This window comes from Trachymyrmex septentrionalis, unplaced genomic scaffold (genome assembly GCF_001594115.1).
Source record: "Trachymyrmex septentrionalis isolate Tsep2-gDNA-1 unplaced genomic scaffold, Tsep1.0 scaffold148, whole genome shotgun sequence".
NCBI lineage: Eukaryota > Metazoa > Arthropoda > Insecta > Hymenoptera > Formicidae > Trachymyrmex > Trachymyrmex septentrionalis.
Window position 1 is genome coordinate 116,831 of NW_017304631.1, and position 13,353 is coordinate 130,183.

Below are 13,353 nucleotides of genomic sequence, written 5' to 3' on the forward strand. Positions count from 1 at the left end.
CAAATCCACTATGATCGAAAATGCTATAATATTTGAGGAAAATATTGAAGAATTCAAAAAAAATGTGAAAAAATCGCAGCCCGATCATTACCGTCTCTGCAGTTGTTATTGCGACACAGTGCTAGACATTGCTTGTATACCTGCGACCTGTCACCTAACGAACCAACCGTATTTCCAACGAAACAAACTTGTAGAATCAACAAAAGAACCCATATTATTTTTGGCATGTCGCCCAATGTTGACCCATGGCGGAATTACGACATTTACGACGGTGTTGTACTGTACGTAGTACAACCGTATAACCTATAAGCTGTATTCACGAAGATTTGCAGTAGCAAAATAATGACGGAGTATCTCACAATCAACCCTGAAGGCTGAATGCAGCTGAGGCAACAGCTGACATGTAAACTAGGCCAGAGAAGCTACGCTATGCCTGATGCCATGACCAGAAAGAAACCTGAGAGAGGACGGCCCAAAATCTGTAACCGCAAAATGTTGCCACGCACTACTGCCCTCTAACAAAGTGGATGTAAACTACGTAGCAACGTCCACTTTACTTACGGTACATCGTCCACTATTCAAGGCTGGAGATGATAAATCGATATTTGGTTCACATAATTATGCTATATGTAACACGATTATATGAATCAAATATACTTGATGTGTAAGGACTTGAAATATTTAATTATGTAAAGTCGACACTATTGCTTACTATTCTATATACATATCTCTGTAAGGTAATGTAAATAAGATTTTTACGATTATCAGGGCGCTTGTCTTTATTTTTTGAAAATGCATACAGAAGAGATAAAAATTTGACAAAGTGAAAGTGCAAAATAATTTAATCTTAAAGTAAATATAAAGCAATTAGACTTCAATAGATATCGAAAATATTTATTCTTTCATACACTCCTCCGTAACTTGACTCGGTTGCCCGATATCATTCTCATTTTTCTTCTTTTTACTTCCGGAAACAATGTCGTCTATTCTCAATAACAGGATAGCAGTCTCGATCGCCGTTTTATACGTTTGTAATTTTACAGACAATGGTTCCCATATACCGCGTTCCTTCATGTCGACCAATTTTCCCGTTTCTCCATCAATGCCCCAAGTAGTACCTTCTGTTGCGTGTTTAGCGCGCAACGCCGTTAGAGTCCTGATAGTATTTGCGCCACAATTCTGCGCTAGCGTTCTAGGAATGATCTCCAAGGCCTGTGCGATCGCCTTGTATGGCCATTGTTCTACACCTGCAAGTCCTGCCGCCTTTTCTGTTAAAAGCCGGGATACTGCCATTTCCACTGCTCCACCACCTACGAGGGGAAAAAAAAGGAAAAGGAACCAAACATAAAAGATATAATAAATCATTTCGACCAAAAAAAAAGTATTGTATAATATAGATATATACATATATGTATATAGAATAGTAAGTGTCCAACTTTACATAATTAAATATTCAAGTCCTTATATATCAAGCATATTATACAATAACTAATCTTACGCACCTGGTACGAGTTTTGGATCGACAAGGAGATTTCTGGCGACATGCAACGCATCTTGCAAATTTCTCTCAGTCTCATTCAAGATATCTTTACTAGCACCTCTCAGAATGATTGTACAAGCTTTAGGATCCTTGCATTCTGTGATAAAACAGAAATAATCGTCACAGAGTTTCTTGATTTCAAAAAGACCAGCACCCGTCCCAACATCCTCTTCCTTGAGTTCTTCGGTGCGATTGACAACGGTAGCACCACAAGCGCGAGCAATCCTGTTAATGTCACTCTTTCGTAGCCTGCGTATCGCGGATATGCCGGCTTTCACGAGGTAATGCTGAGCAAGATCCGATATGCCTTTCTCTGTGATCACGACATCCGGTTTTACCGAAATAACATCCTCGCATATCTTCTTCACATACTCCTCCTCTAGTTCCAAAATCTTTGTGAAATCAACATCCTTCATTATCTCTATATTCGTCTGAGATTCGCCCTTCTTATATTCCAATGGACAATCCAGCAGTACTATTCTCGGATCTTTGATGTAACGTCTCATTTTTGGATGTGTCACATCCTTATTGATCATCACACCCTTGAGAACAGTACTGTCCTCCATCGTACCACCAGGTATCTTCTCTACCTTGGCATAGCGTTTAATGTCGATCTCTCTTCTGCCGTTCTCCTCGAGCATCACGGTGTGAACAGCGTCCAAAGCGATTTGACAGGCTAATTCAGACCAACGTCTGATAAATTTAGTACCTGTACAGGAGTTTATCACTTGGACCAACTTACTTTTGTCGCTGCAATCTAAATCGATACTGACTTGTTCATTGAGAATCGTGACCATATCTTCCAAAGCCTGACGATACGCTCTTATGATGACAGTAGGATGCATGTTCTGTTCCAAGAATGGTTCGGCGGTAGCCAAGATCTCGCCTGATAGGACAATCACCGAAGTGGTACCATCCCCTACCTCTTCATCCTGAGTCCTGGCAATTTCTATCATGGACTTTCCAGCAGGATGCTGCACAGTGATCTCGCGCAAAATCGCGTTACCATCATTTGTCATTACGATGCCACCCATTGGATCCATCAGCATCTTCAACATGGCTTGAGGACCCAAACATGTTCTAATGACGTCGGCAATTGCCTATATATATACAAAAAAACAAGAAAAATTTGTTACATTGATCCAATATATTTGAAAGTCACGTCAATTAGATTATAATTGAATTTACATGTAGATTGCTCATAGAGAAAATAATTTTTTTTTATCGAATTAACTTGCATGGTTTACGAGTTATCATATTTAAGTTGATACGTGATATAAAAATCAATGCGAATAGACAAAACTCGAACTGATTTAAAATCTTTGTGACTTCAGAAAGTCATGTGGGTGCGAAAATTGCGAGGAATGCCTTATAAGGAATGCAATACACACAGATTATTAGACAAATACGCTCTCACCTTGCCCGCCTGGATATTTTCTCTCTGTACTTTTCTACCGGTGTCACGCTTTGTGTTCTGGCCTGCAATAATTAAAATGTTCGACATGATTAGATTGGTTAGAAAAGTGACAGAATAACGTGAGTTGCTAAACTACTCCTAAACAAACGACGGATGAAAGATCGACTTGAACTTACTGAGAACTACAATTGGTGCCGAACCTGGTCCAAACATTGTATTTTTGCTTGTTTTTTGTCTTTGTCACTACACTAATCGATATGTAATATAAACTTTTCCTTAAAAGGGCTGAAAAGGACAAGGAACGCCGACTTCTTTCTCTTCTTCCTCATCGAAGGCGAGGAACGCTGATGGTTAATTACTATCACTAGAGAGAAACCTGAGAGAGGACATGACAACCCAAAACCTGTAGCCGCAAAATGCTGCCGCGCACTACTGCCCTCTAATAAAGTGGATGTAAACTACATAGCAACATCCACTTTTCTTACATCGGCCGGTACATCGGCCGCTTTTCAAGGCTAAAGATAATAAATCGATATTTGATTCATATAATTGTACTACATGTAACATGATATTATATGAATCAAATATCGATTCATCATCTCCAGCCTTGAAAAGTGGACAATGTACCGTAAGAAAAGTGGACGTTGCTATGTAGCTTACATCCACTTTGTCAGAAGGCAATAGTACGCAACAACATTTTGCGGTTACTGGTTTTGGACCATCATGTCCTCTCTCAGATTTCTCTCTGCCATCTGACCCATGATCAATGATGACTGGCTGGCAGGCTGGGCAGTGCCGAGAGTGCCGAGAGTGCCGACTTGCCAAATGACAGTTGATGACAGGACTTGAGGAGGAATGATATCTTAAGAAGAGCGTGAAGCGTGAAGCAAGACGGAGAAGAAAAAAATATACGCCATTCACGGCTATTTAGATAAGAGATAAATATGCGCTTTCGAATGTCGGCGAGGAGCAATGAACAGACGCGATAGACCACGATAGATTACGATAAACCACGATAACGCACGTAAGAATACAGAGGGATACTCATCAGGTGGAAAAACGAAAGCAGACACCTGTTGCTGCCGGCCTCGAATTGGACGATTACGATGGCCCATCTACTCAAAAACCTTACCAACAGTATCTGGCATGCATTTCACGCTCTACAAGCCGATGCTACCAACACGGTTGCCAAATCCAAGTTAAAGGTGAAACTTTGAATAATAAAATGTCATAAAATCCATTTGGGTAGCTAAATAAGATATACGTGCAATCGACTACTATCTCTTTTTTGTTTTCTTTTCTCTTTAACACTTGTTCATTTCGATGTTTGATTTGGATAGGTATTGACAGCCAACATTGGTACCTTGATGGATTTGTATGGCGTAGAAAAAGGCCTGGAGCATTACCGGAGTACGCAAAGTTTAACATTTGATCAATACATCTATTATTTACAGAAAGAAGTAAGATCTTTTTTAAAAATGCGTGTATTATAAACTTTATATATATATAAAACAAAATGAGACAAATGTTAATTCTCTTAATTATTTAAAGAAATGGTAGAATTTTATATAAAGATGTATACATGTGTAAACGTGTATTTTGAAACGTTTTTTGGCTCATACTTTGATTATTAATAAGTTGTAGCAAATACTTGACCAAGGCAAACTTGTAGGACATGTGAAAATAAAGCAAAATATTTAGATACGCAAAAGCTAAAATTTTTAAGAGATATGTAAGAGAAATTTTGCTTTATCTTCTTATTTTCAAAATGCAGATATCTTTGAACCAAAGTTCCCTAAGATATTTATTTCAAGTATCTTTTTTTGCTATCCTCACTCATTCAAGAGCATTTGCTTCGCTTTTGCTCATCCAGCTTGATGCAGTCTGTGCAATCTCAAAAATTTCAGGTGTTCTCTTCTGTAACTGATGCTACCTCTGTACAAACATTGAAGACAATGGAAGAAGGGGTAGATGAAATTTGCTGGCTGGTTTGTAAAAAGATCTATCTGGAGAGATCCCATTCAGTTTTTGACGATCATAGCGTTTACCAATTGTTCAGAATTTACTGTCTGCTGGCCGAGACGGATTCAGATGCAACAGATTCTTATCTGGTTAGCGGTTATTAAGTTGCTTATAATAAATTATATAAATCAAGTTTAATTTTCAATAATCAATGTGTCACTTTTGATGATGCAGGTGATAATGCATGGCGACGAGGTAGCGCGAATTGCTTCCCATCTGGTAATGTCATTGGGTCTACAATGGGACGCGGCAGATTTTTCAGCTTTATCAGCGGCTATTGGGACATTTAGGTAACTTGTCATTTCCACCTTTATCATACTAATCGCAAAGATAAAGATATAAAAAAATTTGTTGATGAAAAATTTATCGGGAAGGTTTCCCACATTTCTGGCAGTTTTGGAATCCAAATATAGTGGTGGTAATACTTTGGACATTATGGCATTATCAGAGGCGATTGATGATCTCTACCAGATTTACATAGAGAACGTGGTGAAAAAGGTATGTTATGGATGTGTATGTTTTGCTCAATTTTGCTAATAAATTGAAGAAAATTTGATTCTCAAATTGACGGGTCCTCCTCTAAACGCATGCTGTAATAATGCACGAGCTATAATAATGTACGTTCTGACAAGAGTTACGCAAGAAGCTCATGATGCATCATTTATTTATATTGTTCACTGAATAATAAAGAAGGAAATGATATTATACATCATCATCGCTTCATACGTAATTCTGAATACACTCCATGTTGCAATCTTATGTTTACATACACATATAAACGTTGTAAAGCCCATATCAGACTACCGACCATAATGGAAATCACAATGACTGACTGATTGTGATGGTTCACTATAGATCAGAGTGGCAGTCAAATCGGCCTGCAAATCGGTAATCTAATATGGACTTGAGAGGCAACACAGAACGCGTGCATCACAATGAAATAATTTTTTTCTTCTTACAAATGTCATTGCAGGGCTATTTGATGAAGAAAGGTTTCCTGCTGCCAACATTGCGATATTTTTGGTTTGTCCTGCGTCCCGGTGAATTGACATATTACAAAGATCCCCAACAAAAAGAACCGTCCGGATTAATACTGCTGAACGCTAATTGTTGGGCCGATACTGTAACAAACGGTGGAAAGCCTGATAGAAGGTTCGTGCTTAGCACTCCCGAACATAGATGCATAGAGCTAATGGCAGAGGATCACAAAGGCAGGCTCCAATGGCTCGCGGCATTACAAACAGCCATTCAGCATTCGAGCGAGAAGATCGGCTATCAGAGAAGTTTGGCCAATCAACGAAGATCCTTGCGACAAGTAAATGCAAATTAATTGAAGAAGAAAAAATACATAAAAGATGTTTTAAAATCGTTTTAGTTAACATTTATTCAATAACTTATATTGTTATTTGCTAGGCTGTTAAACAGGAAAAAGAAGAGACCAAGTTGGAACTTCAGCACGAGAGGCAAGCTAGAATCGCCGCCGAAATACAAGCTCGGAAATTGGAAACTCTGTCGAAGGAGGAAGGTGCTAAAGTTCAACAACTCGAAGATATTAAACAAAAGCTAGAGTTGCTGCTACAAGAAGAAAAACAGGCTCTACGCGATGAGGAAATAGGTAAAAGGCTGTTATAATCATCTAATTTTTATCGTATTAGTTTTTATAGGATTGTATACTTTAGATAGATACGTTTTATGTATATTGCAGTACGAAGTTTACAAGCGAGAGTATTACGCGAAGAATGGGAGAAAAGAGAGCAATTAGAGAGACTGCAGCAGGAGCAGCAGGAATTGCTAGAGATGGAGAAGATGAAAAGAATGGAATTTGAACAGATGCAGAAGCAAAACGAGCAGCAGTTGCAAGGTACATAACATTTAAATAGTATGAAAAATAAAAGATCTAAAATTTATTTAAATCTTATTAGTTATATTAATATAATTCTTTCCAAAAGCTATACACAACTACGTGCACATGTGTATTTCTTTCCTTAGTTTTTATTTTTTATATTCTGAATGTTATTATTTTTATTTTTCAATTTCTATCTTTGAAAATTTCCACTTTTGCATTATTCTTTTATATTAATTTTTAGATGCTGAACTACGACTTCAGCACCTGGAAGCGGAAAGGGAGCATTTGGATACAGAGTTGCGAGCTACACGCGAAAAGGTGAAACGCGCCGAAGAGGCTCAATTTTTATTGGAAGCACAAATCGTCACGCGTCCCTTGAGAGGAAGTGAGAGGATTCGACGTACTCAAAGCTTTATACCGACAACAAAAGAACGACCGTTGTCCATAGAGAAAATTGACAGCAGGCCTATGACAATGCAGAAGAATATATGACATAGATAGCTAAAAGATCGATCCCTTTATCGCCCGAATTGCATTTAAGTCTTCCACCAAATAGAGTGACACAAAGAACCTATAGAAAATCTATTATACTGTTGCAGAGCAACTATATTATATTTTCATGAAGAATGTGAGAAAATTCCATGCGAACTCGGAATTCGATAGTACCTTGTTCTTGATGCCTTGCTTTATTCGCAATCTTAGCCAAAAAGTATTTAATATTGTATCAACAGATTTTATATACGCAAATTCTCCTTCCTTATTATATTTGAAGATAATGTGATTTTTATCTTATAGAGGACAAGATACAATGTCCACATGATGCGTATATAAATATCCTACAATATATATTCTCTTTTTCGAGTATATTATCGTAAAATAAGAAAATATTTAATACAAATTTATACTTAATTATGTTGAAATATATATATATGTGTATAGAATTGTAAAATATGTCTAATAGAGGTGCCAAAATATTTTTTGTAAATTTTATAAAACTTTTATAAATTATAAAAAATTCCGTAATATTTTACTTGAGTCAAATTTTATTTAATTGGAATCAGGTGCAATTTTTATATTTCACAGACAGAGAGAGAGAGAGAGAGAGAGAGAGAGTGAGATATGTCTTAAATTAAGTTGAAGTCTATTATTGATCAAACATTCCATATGTGACCGACCTTAACAATTGTGCTGTGTTGTGACCATCGTATATTTCTAATGGAAAAATTTGTATTTCGTTGAGAATAAATTTGAATAATTTGCAACGATATAAAATCTTTAATTCACTGAACAATGCCGAAAAAAAAGAAGGGAAAGGGAAGCAAGTTGGCTCGCATGAGCGACGAAGAACGCGTTCGCTACCTACAGCACCGAGCTGAATTGGAGCTAGAGGCTAAACGACGTAAACAACAGTTGATTGCAGCTTTTACTAAGGTACATTCAATACAAAATGGAAATATAATTTAACAGCAATTTTTTATGTATCAATTTTGATGTATTTTTGAATTTAGAGTAAACTGAAACGTGAAGAGGCGTTCGCGCGATTAAACACTGCCAAGATCAATGAACAATGGCGATTTATTCTGCGCCGAATAAAATGTAAAGAACTTCACGAAGATGTGGAATATCTTTGGAATAATTTCGATCGTCTGATAAAGACGAAAAATGTCATGATACAGCGTTTACATAGTGAGCTAGAAGTAGCCGATGTCAATCACCGAAGACTGCAAGAGGCCCACATTAAAATGATGGACTTAATAATTGGTAGCTTATATCATTGTAAATCTATATTATCGTTTACAATTATTAATTATTGATGATTACATAGGAAGATGTAAACAAAAGTGCATTGATCTGCACGAATCCTTCACACGCGAACGTAACCGTGTAGTTTCGGACGAAACGAACGAATTAAATAGGATACGAAACAATTTAGAGCAGTATTGCAGTCAATTGCAAAATATACATTTTGGACAAAATAAGAGGATAGAAAATATATTGACGCAAACAAAAATCCAAAATGCCTTTAGTATATATAGCATCGCGTACTTGGTATAGATATTTTTCTTCCATTTTTGTGATTCATACGACAAATGTTAATAATTCTCTTGATCGAAAATATTTCAGAAGGAAGATTCCTTGTCGCGCTTGATGCATTACGTTTCCAATGAGGTCGAGAAATTGTGGCGACAACTTAACGAAATAATAACTGAATATGAGAAAAATACGGGAGATAAGAGAAAACAGTACGAATACTTGAAAGAACAGGATGACGCTCATCGTGTAGACGTGGCACAATATCCAAAGCTGCAGGCACAATTACAGAGAGTAATTAAGAATCTGAAACAGGACACGCACGCATTATCGCAGAAGCGAGAGCAAAGTATAGCGGAACTAAACGATCAGATTATACGTATGAGGAAGAAAACCGAAAATTTGAGACAGATATTTTCCATGAATCAAGTACTGGACACTGCCCAGCTGAAGAAATTGACTATTATCAGCGCTAGCGTTCGAAAAGTAAAAATAATATTAAATTATAAAACTTTTATTCAAATTAATCCAACTAAAAAATTGAAATACTTAAGAAAATGCTTAAGAAATTATTGTAATTTGGACTGCCTATCCGGAAAAGTAGGTATTTTAGAAATTCTTTGAGTTTTTTTTTGCAGGAATTGCAGAGGATTTCAGAAAAAGGTTCGACAGTACTCTCATTCCTGAGAATGTGCTCAAATTTGGAACCATTCTCGCTGACTGTTCAAAAGTATACTTTACGCGATACGGGCTCCAGAAAGGCTTTTACGAGTTGCGTAAGTATTGTACGAGTACAATAATACACAAAAAAGTTTGTATCTTCAATTTTTAAATAACTTAGTACTTACAGATGTCAGAACCGTTTGATAAATTGGACAAATTTTGGAAACAATTCAATTACATTAAATCCGATAATATCTTCATGAAAAAAGAATGTGATAAACTGTCGTTTGAGAACAAACAATTGAGAAACACTCTGCGCACATATCTCTTAACCATTTCTAAAACTCCAGTCGCACGACCACTCACGTCTATTTCTGTATAAATATACTTACTTCAAATGTGCCAACAAATATTTTTTAAATAAAATTAAAAAAAAAAGTAATTTAAAATGTATCAGATTAAAAGCTTTTGTTGAAATCTTTCAAGATGAAAACTAAATGTAATATTTAAGAAAGTTAAAAATCTAAAATTTTTGAAAACAATCTCATATCTTTTATCAATACTAATAGATTAATAAAGGGAATTGAAAAAAAAAAACATACACGCGATTGATATTCATACAATTTATTTAACGATGAGTGAATATACCTCCGCCCAATGATAAATATTTGTATGGCCGAGCGCGAGTCCGCCCTCTTACAGGATAGAAGAATATCTTTTCCTTCGGCGCCATGCTCTCAGTTTCCAGATAGATGTCGAAACATGCTCTCAGTCGTTGTATTTGCGCTGTCAATGTTGGGGACTTGGTCCACATCACATTGACTTCCCTTTCGATATCTCTAATAATATCGGCGGACGCTGGCACTGTTGGACTTATGCTTATGCTAAATACTGGTGCTATCTTGGGGTAATCTGGCTTGATAGCAATCCTCGCCACGAGTTCGCCTAAAAAATGAATCAAATTTAAACGTGTGGAAGCAATCATTTATCAGTGTAGATGATAATTTGATATTTAATAATAATGATAATAATAATAATAATAATAATCATACTACTGCCGCGACGAAGTACAGCTTCGTAGAAGATGTCTACAGACAACACTAATCCCCGTTGGTAAAATTCCGGTGAAGCAACATAATTTGAGTAACTTTTCCAGGTCATAGTCGTGAATCGATGCAACGACGTTGAGATTTTTTGTGGCACGGGATCCGTCGTGCTGATAAATATTGGCAGGTTGCCGGACTCTAGTTGTCGAATTTCCATACATAGATCCAGCCTCGCTTTTATGCGCCGTTTAATTTCTTTCAATACACTCTCCACACAGTCTTGTGCTAATTCTTGACTCGTCAGCTACAAATAAAAATGACATAAAATTGAATTTTAATTAGAATACGTTACTTTAATTGCGCATCCACCGTGGAAAAGATTTATATGTTTAAACTGTTATTAATTTTTTGTATTACAAACGGAGCAACTATTTTTGACATTTATGTCATAGGATATACATGTAAACATTTTTTATAAAGACGTGCACCTTTTGTTGTTGTTCACTCATGTCACACGAGACAAAGTGTAGACCAGCCATTCTTTGTGCCCATCTGTAAGGAATGCCTAATCCCAAAGACGAAAACGATCCCATGTTATGCCGCGAGAGCTGATACTGATTGGCAGGATTCGGACTCTCCAACCCTAAATCCCGTGGGTACAATTCACGAAGAACCGACTCGGATACTAGCATGTCTCTATTAATTAATCATGCAACTTAAAAGATTAACTCAAACTTGTCAAATCAAAGAAAATAAGAGAAGAGTATTGTCATATTTGTATACACGTAATTTGAATGAAATTAATATTGAGACACATATATATATACTCGTATATATATATGTTATACATACCCAGCACTAATACCTCCCAAGTCTTCTGTTTCGAGTTTTGACTCTACCGTAACGACTTTTAAATATATCATGTAAAAAAAGTGAAGAGTCAGCCTCGTTTCATCTAAAAATTTAAATTTTCAATAAAACTTCTTTTCTCAAAATTTTAAAATTATAAATTCAGATTGATAAATACGAAATAAATTTTGTTTCTCAATGTTATTTGATCTTATCTTTCAATTTAACTTGAATATCTTTTAAACATTTCATTTCTTATTAGATAATAGATCTTTTTTATTCAAAACTCACTTTTTAATGTGATAAGTATTTTTACATGTAACGGATGACGCTGTAATAATTTAGATCGTTTCTCTTCTTGCCTCGCTTCCCGGGATAATCTGTGATGCCTTTTCTTATGCACGGGTGTTTCTTCTACGATACTTTCCAACTGATTCTCAGGATCTGAATCAGACTCTTGCAAACCGTCATGATTGTTTGCACGTTTTGCTTCATCCTCATCACCTTCCACCTTGACTAGCAACGTACTATCTACATATTACGGAAGAAACGGTATCTGTATAAAATTTTATTATTCATAAAACAAAAATATATAATATTTGATGTTTATACGAATTATACCATAAGCATCTCTGTAAGCAGACGCTTTTGCATACAACACATAGAGCGGTGATGCGAGCAACGATGCTTTTTGATGCTCCTGGCGAATTTTATCCAATGGCAGTCCAAGACTTTCTTGTAACGGTTTGCTCGCCTGAAAGTATAAAAAAAAAGTTTAATTTGTTACTCATACATTTAATAAAAACAACATTCTGTATATTTTCTAAATTAATAAGTTAAATTTTCCTACTTCCAATATAGAGCGCAATTGCGGCGCAAGATTGTCCAAACGAGTCTGTTTCGTTTCAATACTGGATGCTACTGCCTTTTTACTCTCTGTCAATTCATCGCACAATGCCGCCAATTGCTTTCGTTGTGTCAGTTCCCACTCTAAACGAGCCAGCCTCAGTTGATGAGAATTATTCTTTGTTATTTCCTAAAATATATTTGTGTTATGTTGCAAAGAAAAAAAGAATTAAATTTTATATATACTCGAATTATATTTATAATTCTATGGGTCCGATCCGTTTTGCACTTACAGCGCTTGTAAGCATCATTTGTTCTTGTTTAACATTTGACAATAAGGATGAATGATGCTAACAACATGTGAGCATGAAAATGGAACGCACCCTATGTAAAACTTATATATACATACATGTCGCGAGATACTTTCTGGAGCGTCTTTATAAAATTCTTCTTCTGAAACAAGTTCTATCAATTCATCTTTAGATCTAGAACAAAAAAAAATAAAATTATTCAATTTTATTTAAAATGATAATAAAAAAAAGATTCTTTTGCAAAAGATAACAAAAATTTACTTGAATTGAAGACATTTGATAACTTCTTTCTTCAAATGCATTACTTCGTACAATAGATTCTGTAAATGCAAATGTCTGCTATCAACGCTACTCTTTGCAGCTACTAGAGAATCTCGTGCAGATTTTGTACGGAACTTTTCCATGCGATTTAGTTTCTTCAGTTCTATAAAAGCCAGTGACGTTTGGATTTGCAGCTCACGAATATCGTCTTTTACCTAAAGCATTTATTTTAATAAATTTAAAGCAAACTTGACAATAACGGATAATGTAGAATGTCTGTTACAAACGTTTGCATCACCACTGGACTTTAATTTTGCTATTTTACTCATCGCCGCTCGAATATCGTTACAAGTTGCCAGAAAGCATTCGGAATCATCCTCAGATAATCTCTCAACAGCTTCTTTCTCTTCATAATTAATTATTATCTGACAATGATATGAGAGACAAAAGTTAATGAGGCAGCAGTGTGTGTGTGTGTGTGTGTGTGTGTGTGTGTGTGTGTGTGTGTGTGTGTGTGTGTG

General features: G+C 36.0%; 5 protein-coding genes across 6 annotated transcripts in view; 2 read left to right on the forward strand and 3 right to left on the reverse strand.

Moving 5' to 3' along the window:
* Positions 1–351, reverse strand: part of LOC108745781 (post-GPI attachment to proteins factor 3) — a 9,233-nt gene extending 8,882 nt beyond the window's left edge. For both annotated transcript variants that reach the window (XM_018482125.1, XM_018482126.1), the window contains exon 1: positions 92–351. In XM_018482125.1, the coding sequence (XP_018337627.1) occupies positions 92–227 (136 nt within the window). In that variant the 5' untranslated portion in view covers positions 228–351. The remainder of the gene's footprint in view (positions 1–91) is intronic.
* A 491-nt stretch (positions 352–842) lies between these two features.
* On the reverse strand, positions 843–3,312 carry LOC108745721 (T-complex protein 1 subunit gamma-like). Its single transcript, XM_018482033.1, has 4 exons — positions 3,134–3,312; positions 2,958–3,019; positions 1,503–2,640; positions 843–1,310 (listed from the first exon to the last, which is right to left on the reverse strand). The coding sequence occupies exons 1-4, from the start codon at positions 3,168–3,170 to the stop codon at positions 895–897; spliced, it is 1,653 nt and encodes a 550-aa protein (XP_018337535.1). The 5' UTR covers positions 3,171–3,312; the 3' UTR covers positions 843–894.
* Positions 3,313–3,740: 428 nt separating this feature from the next.
* LOC108745724 (differentially expressed in FDCP 6 homolog) lies at positions 3,741–7,643 on the forward strand. The gene is made up of 9 exons (XM_018482038.1): positions 3,741–4,162; positions 4,298–4,417; positions 4,865–5,068; positions 5,154–5,269; positions 5,354–5,477; positions 5,953–6,294; positions 6,393–6,594; positions 6,685–6,840; positions 7,067–7,643. Exons 1-9 carry the CDS (start codon positions 4,064–4,066, stop codon positions 7,315–7,317), a joined length of 1,614 nt encoding a protein of 537 aa, XP_018337540.1. The 5' UTR covers positions 3,741–4,063; the 3' UTR covers positions 7,318–7,643.
* Positions 7,644–8,080: 437 nt separating this feature from the next.
* LOC108745746 (coiled-coil domain-containing protein 65-like) lies at positions 8,081–9,917 on the forward strand. The gene is made up of 6 exons (XM_018482073.1): positions 8,081–8,256; positions 8,334–8,586; positions 8,651–8,874; positions 8,950–9,342; positions 9,495–9,632; positions 9,707–9,917. Exons 1-6 carry the CDS (start codon positions 8,116–8,118, stop codon positions 9,899–9,901), a joined length of 1,344 nt encoding a protein of 447 aa, XP_018337575.1. The 5' UTR covers positions 8,081–8,115; the 3' UTR covers positions 9,902–9,917.
* A 230-nt stretch (positions 9,918–10,147) lies between these two features.
* Positions 10,148–13,353, reverse strand: part of LOC108745723 (THO complex subunit 5 homolog) — a 3,977-nt gene continuing 771 nt past the window's right edge. Inside the window, exons 2-11 of the mRNA XM_018482035.1 lie at positions 13,120–13,257; positions 12,833–13,047; positions 12,670–12,745; positions 12,265–12,450; positions 12,036–12,168; positions 11,706–11,945; positions 11,418–11,520; positions 11,054–11,261; positions 10,572–10,869; positions 10,148–10,464 (exon numbers count right to left, since the gene is read on the reverse strand). Of these exons, the coding sequence (XP_018337537.1) occupies positions 10,148–10,464; positions 10,572–10,869; positions 11,054–11,261; positions 11,418–11,520; positions 11,706–11,945; positions 12,036–12,168; positions 12,265–12,450; positions 12,670–12,745; positions 12,833–13,047; positions 13,120–13,257 (1,914 nt within the window). The remainder of the gene's footprint in view (positions 10,465–10,571; positions 10,870–11,053; positions 11,262–11,417; positions 11,521–11,705; positions 11,946–12,035; positions 12,169–12,264; positions 12,451–12,669; positions 12,746–12,832; positions 13,048–13,119; positions 13,258–13,353) is intronic.

Coding starts and splice junctions, on each gene's coding strand:
- LOC108745721 (XM_018482033.1), bottom strand. CDS start 3,170: ATGTTTGGACCAGGTTCGGCACCAATTGTAGTTCTCA. Junction 3,020..3,133: donor GGCACCAATTGTAGTTCTCA/GTAAGTTCAAGT, acceptor TAATTATTGCAG/GCCAGAACACAAAGCGTGAC. Junction 1,311..1,502: donor CGATCCAAAACTCGTACCAG/GTGCGTAAGATT, acceptor TTCCCCTCGTAG/GTGGTGGAGCAGTGGAAATG.
- LOC108745724 (XM_018482038.1), top strand. CDS start 4,064: ATGGCCCATCTACTCAAAAACCTTACCAACAGTATCTGGCATGCATTT. Junction 5,270..5,353: donor GCGGCTATTGGGACATTTAG/GTAACTTGTCAT, acceptor TTTATCGGGAAG/GTTTCCCACATTTCTGGCAG. Junction 5,478..5,952: donor TAGAGAACGTGGTGAAAAAG/GTATGTTATGGA, acceptor ATGTCATTGCAG/GGCTATTTGATGAAGAAAGG.
- LOC108745746 (XM_018482073.1), top strand. CDS start 8,116: ATGCCGAAAAAAAAGAAGGGAAAGGGAAGCAAGTTGGCTCGCATGAGC. Junction 8,257..8,333: donor TGATTGCAGCTTTTACTAAG/GTACATTCAATA, acceptor TTTTGAATTTAG/AGTAAACTGAAACGTGAAGA. Junction 9,633..9,706: donor GAAAGGCTTTTACGAGTTGC/GTAAGTATTGTA, acceptor TAGTACTTACAG/ATGTCAGAACCGTTTGATAA.